The 13,150-nt window shown below is 37.7% G+C and overlaps 1 protein-coding gene across 1 annotated transcript in view; it reads right to left on the reverse strand.

Moving 5' to 3' along the window:
• The window catches only part of Top1 (DNA topoisomerase I), an 84,772-nt gene that overhangs the window by 21,750 nt on the left and 49,872 nt on the right, over positions 1–13,150 (reverse strand). The window contains 2 exon segments of the mRNA NM_001244034.1: positions 2,604–2,719; positions 8,470–8,576. Of these exon segments, the coding sequence (NP_001230963.1) occupies positions 2,604–2,719; positions 8,470–8,576 (223 nt within the window).

The raw sequence follows: 13,150 nt of genomic DNA on the forward strand, positions 1-13,150 counted from the left end.
ATAGCAGAGGCAGCAATTATGTGCTTCAGCAACTAGGTCATGCCTACCAGTACTTACTCATCAGCTTGGACAAGTAGGAGTTTTACACCACAGGGAGGCAATCCCAGAAGCACAAGTAGAGAAAACATCAGCGCTCCTGTAGTGGAGGGCCAGGAAAAATGGAGGAAGGGACCATAGCCAACAATGAGCTGGTTCCAAGCCTTAGTTTCCTATACTGAAAAATAAGAGAATCCCAAGATAAAGGGATCTAGTCTATAGTGAGGCTTTTCCAGGTGAGCTTTTTTAAGCTAATAAGCACAGAAGAGGCTACAAAATACCCAATTGTCTTTTTCAAGGTTTTAGACTTCATGTCCTCACCAGGAAGTAATTTCTTAAAGAATATCCAATGTATAGGCAGTCTTGTGTTTTTTGATCAAACTGTTTAGCAGTCAGACCATGGAGTGTTTTATGCTGTTAACTTCCTAAACAGATTGAATCAGTAGTCTCTATTGCTAGGACTTGGGTGTCTAAATACAAGCATATTCAATAAACACATTTTCCTGATGTATTGAACATCCCTTACCCGAAACATCTGAAACCCAAAGTATTTAGGCTTTCATTTCTTTCTCCCCCCATCACCAGATTTTAGAGGGGGGATTGGAGAGAGAGAGAGAGGAGAGAGGAGAGAGAGAGAGAGAGAGAGAGAGAGAGAGAGAGAGAGAGAGAGAGAGAGAGAGAGAGAGAAAGAAATGAGGTATCAGGCTGGGCATGGTGGTGCTCATCTTTAATTCCAGCACTCAGGAGGCAGAGACAGGTGGACCTCTGAGCTTGAGGCCAGCCAAGGCTATGTAGTGAGACCCTGCCTCAAAATAAATTAAGTAAATTAAAAGAAAAAAAGAAAAAGAAAAAAGAGAGAGAAAGAAAGAAATGAGTTATCTTGAGAATGAGACCCAGGTTTATAACAAATTTGTTTCATACACGCTGTTTTAAATCCTCAAGTAATGTCACATAATATCTTTAATGATATGGAGCATCCAAAGCTTCACATTTTTTTCATTGCATGTGTATATATGTATGCAGTGCGCTGGTCACTGACAACATGCAGGATTTTCCTCTCCTCTTTCACTATGTAGGTGCTAGATATTAAATTGAGGTATTCAGGCTTCACAGGAAGTGCCCTTACGGAGCCATCTTGTTGGCCCTAAGTGTTTCACTTTGTAGTGTTTTGTAGTTTAAATATAAAAAAAAAGACATCTGACATATAAAAAATATAAAATATAAAATATAAAATCTGACATCCAGATTTGAAATGTTGGATGTTAATAAGCCGATCCCATCCTAAACTCACAGGCATCTATGGTTCTGAAGCATTGCTGATGGTCAAAGAGACATACCACAGGTACTTCTCAGTAGCTTTCCTGTCCAGTGTTTCCCCATGTTGGTGAAAAGACTACTTGGTTTACAAGCACCCTGTCCTAACCCTCATCTATTAAAGGAGCCCAGGTATATTTTGTGAATCTTAAGCATACTTAGGGTTTGCATACTAGGTTTGCATGCATAGAGTCTTCTAGCATGCTTGGACAGAACTATAGGAATGAAGAAGTCAGTTGGACATTACAACCTGATACACTGTCAGTAAAAGGCTTGTGAAATCTCTCAACTCAAGGACAAAAACACAAATGATGTAACTCTCAGCCAAAATGGAAAGTTCCAAGAGATCCAAATAAGCCAGGTAAGGTGGCACATGCCTTGGGAGCAGAGGCAGGTCAATCAATTGAACTCAAGGCCGGCTGATCTACATGATCAAGTTCCAGTCCAGACAGGGCTATGTAGTCAGAAATATCTTGGGCTGGAGAGACGGCTCAGCAGTTAAGAGCGCTGGCTGCTCTTCCAGATGTCCTGAGTTCTATTCCCTGCAACCACATGGTGGCTCACAACCATTTATAGTGGGATCTGATGCCCTTTTCTGGCATAAAGTTGTACATGCAGATAGAACACTCAAACATTCATCAAATAAATAAATAAATAAATAGATAAATAAATGAATGAATGAGACTGTCTAAATAAATAGATAGGTAGATAAATATGTAAACAAACAAAAACAAGACCTAGGCAGAGCATTTCTTTAAAATTCACCCATCAAAGGCAGTGTTGTACTACAGAGAGTGAGGTACCTTATGGTTTCTACCTACAGGCAGCTAATCCTTTGACAATACTATTACTAGTAATAAGAAGTTAGCTGGCATATATTATTACTAAAATAAAATGCTACTATTCAAGTAGCATTTATTACAACTCCACAGAACAGAACAGCTTCCTAAATACTGAATTCAGATAAAAAAAAACCTTCAGTGAGTAGGCCATAGGCTGGCTGCGAACCACAAACATAAACCTTTTTAGGATTACAGATAAGACACCAATAGCCCCTTTTCTTATGGTATTTTTTAAAGCAGCAAATAGGCCCTTATGAATTAAACACCCGACATTTCCCGAACCATACAAGGTCAGTAAAACAAAGTGAAGTAACTAGATAGGACTGTCCAGTAGAGGCGGTGCCTTCATTTTCTATCCCAACAGAAGCAAACCCTTCTTAGCCAAAATTCAGACAACCTGAAATAACTCACCGTCATAATAAAACTTGACACCCTCCGGAAGAGGCTCATATGGTGGAGCAAACACGGGTCCTTTATGTTCTAGGAATTTCCACTTGATGCCTTCAGGATAGCGTTCTTCTTCCCACCTTTCAAAAACAAAGGCGAATTGAGTGATCACACAATAAAAGATCCTTACCTATCAATTGATTAGACACTCATTCAAAAGCTGGATAACAATAACCTACATCTCACTGAAAAAGACAGCAATTTCAAGCAAGATGAAAGAATGAGTTTCAGATTAAAGACCATCACTCAAAGAGCCCAGCAATAACTAGGTAATATGAAAATGGGGTAACTGTTCTATCATAGTAATCTTAATAATATGCCACAGTGGTATACACAAAGGAGACATTACTATACTAATGACATGCAGGTCAAAGTTTGGGAAAAGTACACAACACAGCCAGGCAGGATGTCACACATCTTTAGCCTCAGCACTCAGGATACAGAGGCAAGCAGAACTGAGTTCTAGGACAGCCTGGTCTATCTAGTTCCACCTTGTCTCAAGAAAACAAACAAAACATAACAATCAAAAAAGTTCAAATGTAACAAAAGGATTGAAATAACAGTTTAACTGATGCACACTGACTTGAAGGCACTTCTGAAATACATTGAGCTATCTAATAGACACTTGAGGCAAAATTCTAAATAAATTGCAGGTTTCTGAAACATTTTTATTTAAAAGAAAATCAAGTATACATAAAAACTATAGATAGTACAATTAATTGTGAGACATATATATAAATATAAAGAACTATTGAAATTATATTTCTATTATAATGCATTTCAATTCTGACTGGTAAAGTTAATTGTGAATAAATATATAATACTTTAGCAATTATCCTTATAAAATGATCTTCTCACACATACCTATAACACATATCAGATCTAACAAAATCACTAATTTTCTAGTGTCATTCTAGTATTTAGTCTAATTAGAAATTCATCAATGAGATCCAATGTATATTACAGGTCAAGGTCTATTGAAAGATCATACATTGCAATTGGCAGATGTCTTTAACACCTCCTTTATAGATGGACAGCTCTATAAAGCTTGAAAACAATCAGAATGCATCTGACATACAGATTATTTTTCAATTTGTCAGACTCCACCCGTATCGATACCTCTAAACAAAAAGAATTTTTTGGACTCCTATTCTGGTTTGAGGGCTTTGTTTTTGGGGTTGTTTTCAGACAGGGTTTCTCTGTGTAGCCCTGACTATCCTGGAACTTTCTCTATAGACCAGGCTGGCTTCAAACCCAGCGATCTGCCTGCCTCTGCCTCCCAAGTGCTGGGATTAAAAGCGTGTGCCACCACTCCCTGGCTTGTTCTGCTATTAATTAACTCCAAATCCAATATTTTAAACAAAGTTCAGAAACAGAGTAAGAAATACAGGAATCCCATCAAGCTGTAATAATACTGCTATATAAAACTGCAGTCAACATATAATGTCAAGTAATTGCCAACAAGAGTTAGAGGACAAATTCTAAACAATGGAGTTTGCAAAGAATGACACTGGGCAAGTCCTTTAATACTATTTAGAAATGTTAACTCAAAATGAACCAAGAAATTAAAATTCTAAATAGAAGAGCTAAAATACATTTGGACATTTAGGAGAAAGTAACAGGGAACACCTTTATAACAATGGATTTGGCACTGATTTCTTGGCTATAATACCAAAAGAAAAAAACAGGGGCACCCATAAGTTGGGCTACATCAAAATTAGAAATACCTATAGATCAAATGGTATATTCATGAAAGTGAAAGGCAACCCACAATGAAAGAAAGTAACTGAAAGTTGGAAATTTAATAAAGGGTTAATATTGTGAGTACCCAAAGAATTTCTTATTGATCATAATGCCATGGCACTACAGTTACAGTAACATGGAAGGCTGAGGAAAAATGTAAAACTGAGCCAGGAATCAAAGGCCAGCCAAGGCAACTACAGGCAGTCTGATTCTTCCTCGCCCACCAGAAATTTTTACTTATTTACGTTGTGTCTATGAATATTTTGCTCACATGCAGGTGGGTCTCTATGAGTTTGATTTAAAAGATTTAAAAGCCAACACTATAGATTTCTGGAATGAAGGGCAGATTAGATTACAGAAGAATATCAATACATATCCTTTAAGGTTTTTTTCTTTCTTACCTTTTCTTTTTCCATTATCACTGACATGACCCATAAGCCCTGGTCTTTTAGTACTAACTCCTTTACAATATTATATTCCTAACTTCTTAACACTTTCCTTGAAATGCCATTTAAATTCCAACCCAACCCTGGAGTGATAAACCAGGCAGTTTCAAGTCTTTTGGTAAAGAATCATCTGTTTAGAATTAATTGGTTCTTGTTTTGGTTTTGTCTTTAAAGATTTTGATTTAACAACAATAAGTTTTTACTACAGATTCATGCATGCTTTTGTTTTTCCTTTTTAAAGACTTTATTTTATGTATGTGAGTGTTTACATGTATGTATGTATGTATGTATGTATGTATGTATGTATGTATGTATGTATGTATACTACATGCATGCAGTGTCCAGAAGAGGGCTGTTACAGAGGGTTATGAGTTAACTAAACAGGTCCTTTGTAAGATCAGCAGGTGTTCTAAAACACTGAGCCATCTCTTTAGGTCATTGAATAGAATAGTTCTTAAATCTGAGTGAAACTTGAGGTTTAACCCAAAGCAGCAGAGCTGAAACCATATGCAGTTCTATAATAGGTAACAGGGTCACATAAGTTAAATGCATTGCATGAATGGATCAAAAGCATACTGCCACCATATCTAACATTATCTTTATGAGGAAAACATAAAACATCAAAGAAAGTCACAGAAACCTGGGCTATTTTCCCATTCCCATGATAATGAAACAGAGAAAGAGTTAATATATTTTTGTGGTCAGACTCTGAAGAAAGGCTACTTGTGCAGTGCTGGTAGTATGTTATTTCTTTCACTAAGAAAGTAAAGGAAAACATAAAAATGCTCCATCTCTTGCAGCTTACACTACACCACTGGACAGTATTTAAGGTTAATTGAACAATGAGGTTTGATAAAAAGCATGCATAATCTACAGCAAAAAACTGTTCATTTCTAAACTAACCACCTTTAAATGCTAACCAGCTCCCCCTTGAATAAAAATGAGAATTAAAACACAAGTTTTGATCTCTTAATTAGTGTAGGGCAAAACATGATGATTTCAATCTCCAAAAGTAAAACTGGGACACAAAGCCCTCAAAGGCACCTGATTCTATACACAAGGTAAGATTCCATCTACATTAGGTTTCATAAGAAGAGATGAGGCCACAGGGAGTTCCTAATAACAAAGAAATCCAGTCTACATTTCTTGAGCACCCACCAGAGAAATCCAATGACTGATAATTACTCACTTAACCATTCCCATGATTCCCAATAACTCCTAATTTACATAATCATTTATTTTAAAGATTATTTTACTAGAAGCCTGGTGTGATGGCACCCACCTTTAATATGAGCACTGGGAGGCAGATGCAACCTGCCATATATACCCTGTCTCAAAAATGAAAAGGAGTTGGTGCATAAAAGTGTATCACTATTCTGTGAACAAACTCTAAGAAAGATCAGTGAAAAAATGAAATAAAAGCTTTAAAAAAACAAAAACAAAACCCAAAACATAACTAGACATACGTATTTTGTTGCTTAGCTCTGATCCCTATAGGGTTCCCAAGCTCTGCCATCTTCCTTTTATACACTCCCCTTTTAACTAACAAGATGTCACACCAACATGACAGTCACTGAGTACAGGATCACATTTCTGCTCAACTGTTCTCTACCACCTCCCTGGGCACTGCTGTTTCCCATTCCTCAGAGGTGCTGGAGACATCACTTTTCTAAATAAATAACCAAAGTTAGAGAATAAATACAAATAATTGAGTGTGGAAGGAACATTGCCAAATTCATTTTATGAGGTCACAGTCACCCTGATAACCAAAAAGATCATCCACCATGATCAATTAGGCTTCATCCCAAAGACGTAATCCACCACATAAACAAACAAAGGAGTTGGTTCTCTCCTTCTATCATGTGAGTTCTGGGAATCAAACTCAGGTGATTAGGCTTGGCAACAAGTGCCTTTAACCAATGAGCAATCTCTCAACTTTAAAAATTTCAATTTAAGCTGGGCAGTGGCGACACACACCTTTAATCCCAGCACCTGGGAGGCAGAAACAAGCAGATCTCTTGTGAATTTGAGGCCAGCCTGATCTAGTGAACAAGTTCCAGGACAGTATCTCTGTCTCAAAACAAAACAACAAAAAACAAAACCAAAAAAAAGAAAAAAAGAAAAAAAAAAAAACTTATGGGACAATAAGATGGCTCAGAAAGTAAGGTAGGTGGGTGGGTGGGTGGGTGGGTGGGGTGTGTGTGTGTGTGTGTGTGTGTGTGTGTGTGTGTGTAAAGCCTGGCAACTTAAGTTTGATCCCCAACACCCAATAAAGGGGAAAGAATATCAATTCCAAAAGAAGCTATCCTCTGACTATCACATACCCTCCGAAACACATACTCAACCCACCACATACATCATTGGTTTTGTTATTTTTTTAAAAAATAGATTAAAAAACAACAACAACAAAAAACAATTGGTTGCAGGTATTTTTGTGATCACATGTGTGTACATCTGTGGGACTGCAGGTGCTTATGTGTAAATCTCTTATGAGGTAAATCTCAAGTGTTTTTCTCATGGCTGTCTTTTTTTTTTTTTTTGCATTTTTTTTTTTTTTAGAAACAATCTTATTTTACCTATCAATCCCCCCATTCCCTTCAGCTCTCATTCCCCCATGCCCCCCACCAACGCCACTACTCTCCAAGGATAGTGAGGCCTTCCACGGGGGATCATCAAAGTCTGTCGCATCATTTGGGGGAGGGCCTAAGCCCTCTTAGTATATCTGGACTGCAATAGGGAATGGGCTCCCAAAGTCCATTTGCACACTAGGGATAATCACTGGCTCCACTGTTAAGAGGTCCCCTCATGGCTGTCTTACCTTATTTTTTAAACAGGTTTTCTAACTCAACATGGAGCTCTCAAATCCAGGTAGGCTCAATGGCCAGGAAGCTCCAGGAATTTGTCCATCTTTACCTCAACACTGATTACAGATGAATCCTGCTGTGCTCTGCTTTTTACAGGAGTGCTAGGGATCTGAATGCTTGTGCCACAAGCAATTTACCAAGTAGTCTATTACCCCAGCCTGAAAATTTTAGTTTTTGATGTGTTATATCAATAATTTCATTATGGCTGTTTATACTTTACTTCAAAAGATCTTCACTTTTCTACAATTACACAAATAGTCACCAAGATTTTCTGGTGGAGGTTTCCTATTAGGCAGTTTTCCCAAACATGATTTGACAGTAAATGTACTTCTAATAGCAATAATGAACTGAGTAATTAGAAAAAGATACTGGAAAGTATGTTAATAATTCTCAGCATAAAAAAAGGTAGGCTTAGCCTAATTTAACATTATAGAGGGTGGGTATCCATGCACTGAGATATTACACCACTAGTAGGTATAATTTGTAAGGAATGAATAAATGCATTTGTGCTTTCCTCCTATGCTGAATACCTTTCTACACATAGGCTACTTCTATAGCCTGTTGTATTCAATGAGAAGAAACTACTTGTTTTAAGATTCACTAGGTTTAGAGCTAGGAAATTACTTCATCAGGACCCCAAAACTTATTTCAGCTAGGGATTTTTTTTTAAGTATTTCCCCTTCAGATGTCAGGAAATTAAAACTTAATAATTCAACTCTTAATTAGGCTGCACAATCAAATCGAGCCTGACATCTGGACCCAGTGCTTGAAGGTTACCATTTCCACTTCTGTTCCTCTTCCTTTTTCGGCTTCTTTTTCTTGTTATCTGACTCGGCACCCTTTTTATCTTTATCTTTATTCTTGGTTTTTTTCAATTTGCCATCCTATAAAGAAACAGAAAAGTCTTAAGGCAGGACCAATTACACACCTGGAAGCTATTTTGAGGAGCCACTCAAAAGAAAAACTATAAACAAAAAATGTGGAACTGGCTCGGAGGTGGTGCAAACACCTTTAACCCCAGCACCTGGGAGGCAGAAGCAGTCAGAAATCTGAGTTCAAGGTCAGCCTGGTCTACAGAGCAAATTCTAGGACAGCTAGCACTACACAGAGAAACCCTGTCTTGAAAACAAACAAACAAACAAACAAACAAAATGCTCAAACTGGAAGCTCTTATACCTAGTCCCCACCCCAGATAAAAATTTATTGATAATTTATACTAGAGTCAGTATTTTCCCAGTCCCTCTGACAAATAATACAACATGAGGAAAGCCTGGGGATCTTCCTCACTTTAAAAATCTACTCATTTTTAATCTCTTCATATCTAACAAAGTATAGAAAAGCTATGCAATAAAAATTTATTTAGTATTCTACCTGAAAGGGAATTCTTTGACTCAGGTACTGCTGCTTATTTATACACACAAAGACAGAATATTCTCAACTGTGAACTGCTCACAGTGGCACAATAAAAGAATATCAGCCAGGCATGGTAGTACATACCTGTTGATTCTACCACTCAGGAAGCTATAGCAGACAGACTGTCAGCACCAATGGGACCTAACAAGTACTAGGTTAGCTTGGGATACATAACAAGAGCCTGTTTCAAAAACAAATCAACCAACCACCGTTACTGCCAGGTTAAGAAGAGTCTGTTTACTTCAAGGATGCAAGTCCTAAGAGGCTAACTATGGTCCCACATCCATGTTCTAAGGAAGCACTAAGTGGACACAGTGGGTTAAAAACAAAAACAATGAATGAGAGGCAAAGTTGGGTAAGAGACAGGACAGGGATTGGAAGGAAGGTAATAGGGGTTGGATCTCTCTCTCTCTCTCTCTCTCTCTCTCTCTCTCTCTCTCTCTCTCTCTCTCTCTCTCTCTCTCTCTCTCTCTCTCTCTCTCTCTCTCTCTCTCTCACACACACACACACACACACATATTCTGTTCTTGCCAAAGACTGGGTTTGGTTCCCAGAACCTATATGGTGGCTCACAACCAACTAGTTCCAATTCCAAGGGATCTGACGCCCTCTACTGGTTTCTGTGAGCACGTGCATGTGGGTGAACATAGATACTCATGGGGAAAACACAAAGTAAATAAAACAAATCTGCAATAATAAATTAAAAAGTAAACAAAAAATGTATCATATGCTTTGATGGTTAATCTTCATAGTCAACTTGACAGGATTTGGAACCACAGAAACACAGCACTGAGCCATGAGTGGGTTTTGCCAGAGTTTTTAACAGAAGATGGAAAACACACTATCTTAAGGTCTGGGGTGCCAGACAGAATGAGTGGAGGGGGAGAGAAAGTAAGAAGAATAAGAGCAATTCACCTCTCTATTGCCTGAGTGCAGATACAATGTGACCATCTACCTTATACTCCTGCTACCGACATGTATGCCATGAAATGATAGATTATACTCTCAAATCATGAGCCAAAATCATGAGACTTTTTCCTTCAAGTTGATTTTCTTTAAAAAATAAATAAATAAAAACTTGTCACAACAATAAGTAATACAGAAATTTGTACTAAGAAGTGGAACTGTTATTCTATCCAGTCATGTGGCTTGTAGGACTTCTGAATTGGTTTATGGGTATATCTGAATGAGGAAGTATTGGGTCTACCAAGTAGAGAAGTCCTAGAATACTGTAAACAAAGTTCAATGGGAATGTAGAAGACAGCTGATAGAAATATACAAGTAATTGCCACCTTGTGAGGTTTCAGAGGAGCAGAAGATTACTTGGGGAACTAGATTAGCATCTATTATTATTCAGAAAAACAATCTGGCTATATTTTTCCTGTGTCTGAGAATATCAGTAAGACTAATTAAAAAACAATGAAATAAAATGTTCTGTGGAAGAAATTTAAAAGCAGTATAAAACCAAACTATAGCTTGGTTTCCACTCGCTGCTCTTAGTAAGCCAAGACAGGAAAAAATGTGTAATTTGGTCAGGAAAGAAGAATGACCAAAAATCTCAAGTTACAGACAGAGCAGGTGCAGACAAAGTAGCTGCAACTTGTTAAGAAGATAACACCATTTAGGAGAAACCTACTCCTCTGCCCATTTTCTCGTCTTCAACACAACTGTACCAGGCTTATCTGCCAAAGCACACTGAGGCCTTAACAACTTTGTAGAAGGGGCCAGATTACATCTACAGTTGGAAGCAGAACCTAGCAACATCATTATGCCAGTTTTGCAGGCATGCAAAATTCAAGTTACAGAGTCATAAAAGCTTACATACACCAAGGACCCAGAAAGCCACCGAGGCCAGGCAATGTACACTGCAGGGTCAGATTCCTCAGGCTCCAAGAAGACATTAATTGAAACATCCAGGTAAAGCCTGAGTTTTAATGGAGCCTTAAGATGGTAGAGATGCCAGAACCATGGGACCACCACTGAGGAAAGGTGCAGGCAGAGTTGGGAGCCAAGATATAAGTTATGTGTGCTGCAAGTAACAGGACAAGAGGGACAGGCCACCCAAGCCTACTAGAGTCCATATGATGCCACCAAAGGCCCCAGGTGACAGACATGAAACTGTAGAAGCTTAGTGTTTTTTGTTTTTGTTTTTGCCATATTTCAATCTTGTTTTAGTCTGATCTTCCCTTCCATTCCCCTATTTTGAAATGGTCATGTTTACTCTCTGCCTCTGTATATTGCAAGTGTGTAATTTATTTTTATTTCATAGGGACTCAGAATTAGGAAATTGAATCTTAGAAGAGTCTGAACTGTAAGTGTTGAAAGTGTTGAGATAAACAGGACTTTGGAGACACAGATGAAATGGTAGGAGGAAGTTTTGTGTTTCTGTTAACAAGTCCAGGTGTAAACTTGCGATAGTCCTCACTGTCAAGTTTGATAAACCTAGGATCTAAGAAGATACCTTATCATGTCTGAGAAGATTTCCAGAGGGTTGGCTAAGGAGAGAAGACTCACTGTTAACTGTGGGCAACATCATCCCATGATTAATCAATTACTTCTTGGCTATGTAAGAGTATAGCATGACCAGACATCACTTTTATTTACCACAGTAACATAAACTATTTTAAGCCATAATCCAAAGTAACCTTGACCTTAAGTTGCTTTTGTCAGGTTTATTACAGCAACAGAAAAATAAATAATAAACATTTAAAAAATATTACCACACTAATACATAAAATGTTCCTATTTTTATGTTATTTAAAAATAAATTTAAATGGAAAAAAAATAACATCTGCACTTTCTATTGGGAGGAGGTGTTAAAGAATTACATTAATTCAGATGATATTTACTACTTAGGCTGAAACACAACACAGGATAGGGAAATGCTGTTCAGTTAAGACATTCTCTGAACAGCTTTTAAACAGGCATGAATATGATCCCATCAGGAAACCACTGCCCATACTGTAGGTTTTCTTTTTTGAGAAAGGATTTCTTTTTGTAGCCCTGGCTATCCTAAGACTCTCTATGTAGACGAGGCTGGCCTTGAACTCAGAGATCCACCTGCCTCTGCCTCCTAAATGCTTGGGATTAATGGCATACGCCACCCCCACCTGGCACACTGTAGGTTTTCAAGCTTCAAATTGGGATAACCAGTAACCAAGAGATAGATATCAGAACAATCACAGAAATAAAAATAAAAATGGAATGCCAGTTGAGGTCTAATAATTAATTGTGAAATCTAGGGTTCCCACCATAAGAAGACTATGTATCAAAATTCAGTCTTTCAACCTCTATTTTCCCCCCACAGGGAGGGGAGTGCTAAACAAAAGCATAAAATATAAAGTCAAAAATTGTCTTTCCAAACTGTTCAATAAAGAGTAGAGCCATTTTACATAAAGACAAAGCAACTTTACACTTCTTTAACTAGTCTATACTGATTATCTAAATGAGAAGAGTGGCTGACTACTGTAACGGCTACTTAACATTTCACTATCAATTCCATACGCTGGTTCTCATTAACCTGAACTTCTGCTAAGCAGACATTAATGATCTGAAAAACTATAACCTTCTAACTGCAGGACCTGATTATCTCTTCAGCTCACTATACCCATGTATATTTTAAACAGTATTTTACTGAAGACCTTTCTTCTTCCTTCTTGTGAAGTAAAAAGACCAGCACACTCTCACAAGGAAGACAAGATAACATGAGGGGGAGGGGGGTTGATTCTAGACCCACAGTATATGAGAACAAATTCTGGATATACAATTCAGTAGCTATACAACCTCTAACAAATGACCAACCTCTCTAAATCTCAAGTTTACACATTTGCCAATAAGGATGGAGTTATCTCTTATGATATAGTCACAAGAATTAAAAGACACATATTATATAGATAAACTGTCTGGGATGAAGTAAATATCTGTTACATTAGGATATGGATATCAAATTCTTACTACTGTGATGAATGACATTTGTTAGTCTGCAGCCCAGGCTAGACTTTGATCTCATAATCACCCCCCCACACACTTCATTGCAAGTTTGTAG

This window comes from Cricetulus griseus, chromosome 6 (assembly GCF_003668045.3).
Source record: "Cricetulus griseus strain 17A/GY chromosome 6, alternate assembly CriGri-PICRH-1.0, whole genome shotgun sequence".
Lineage (NCBI taxonomy): Eukaryota > Metazoa > Chordata > Mammalia > Rodentia > Cricetidae > Cricetulus > Cricetulus griseus.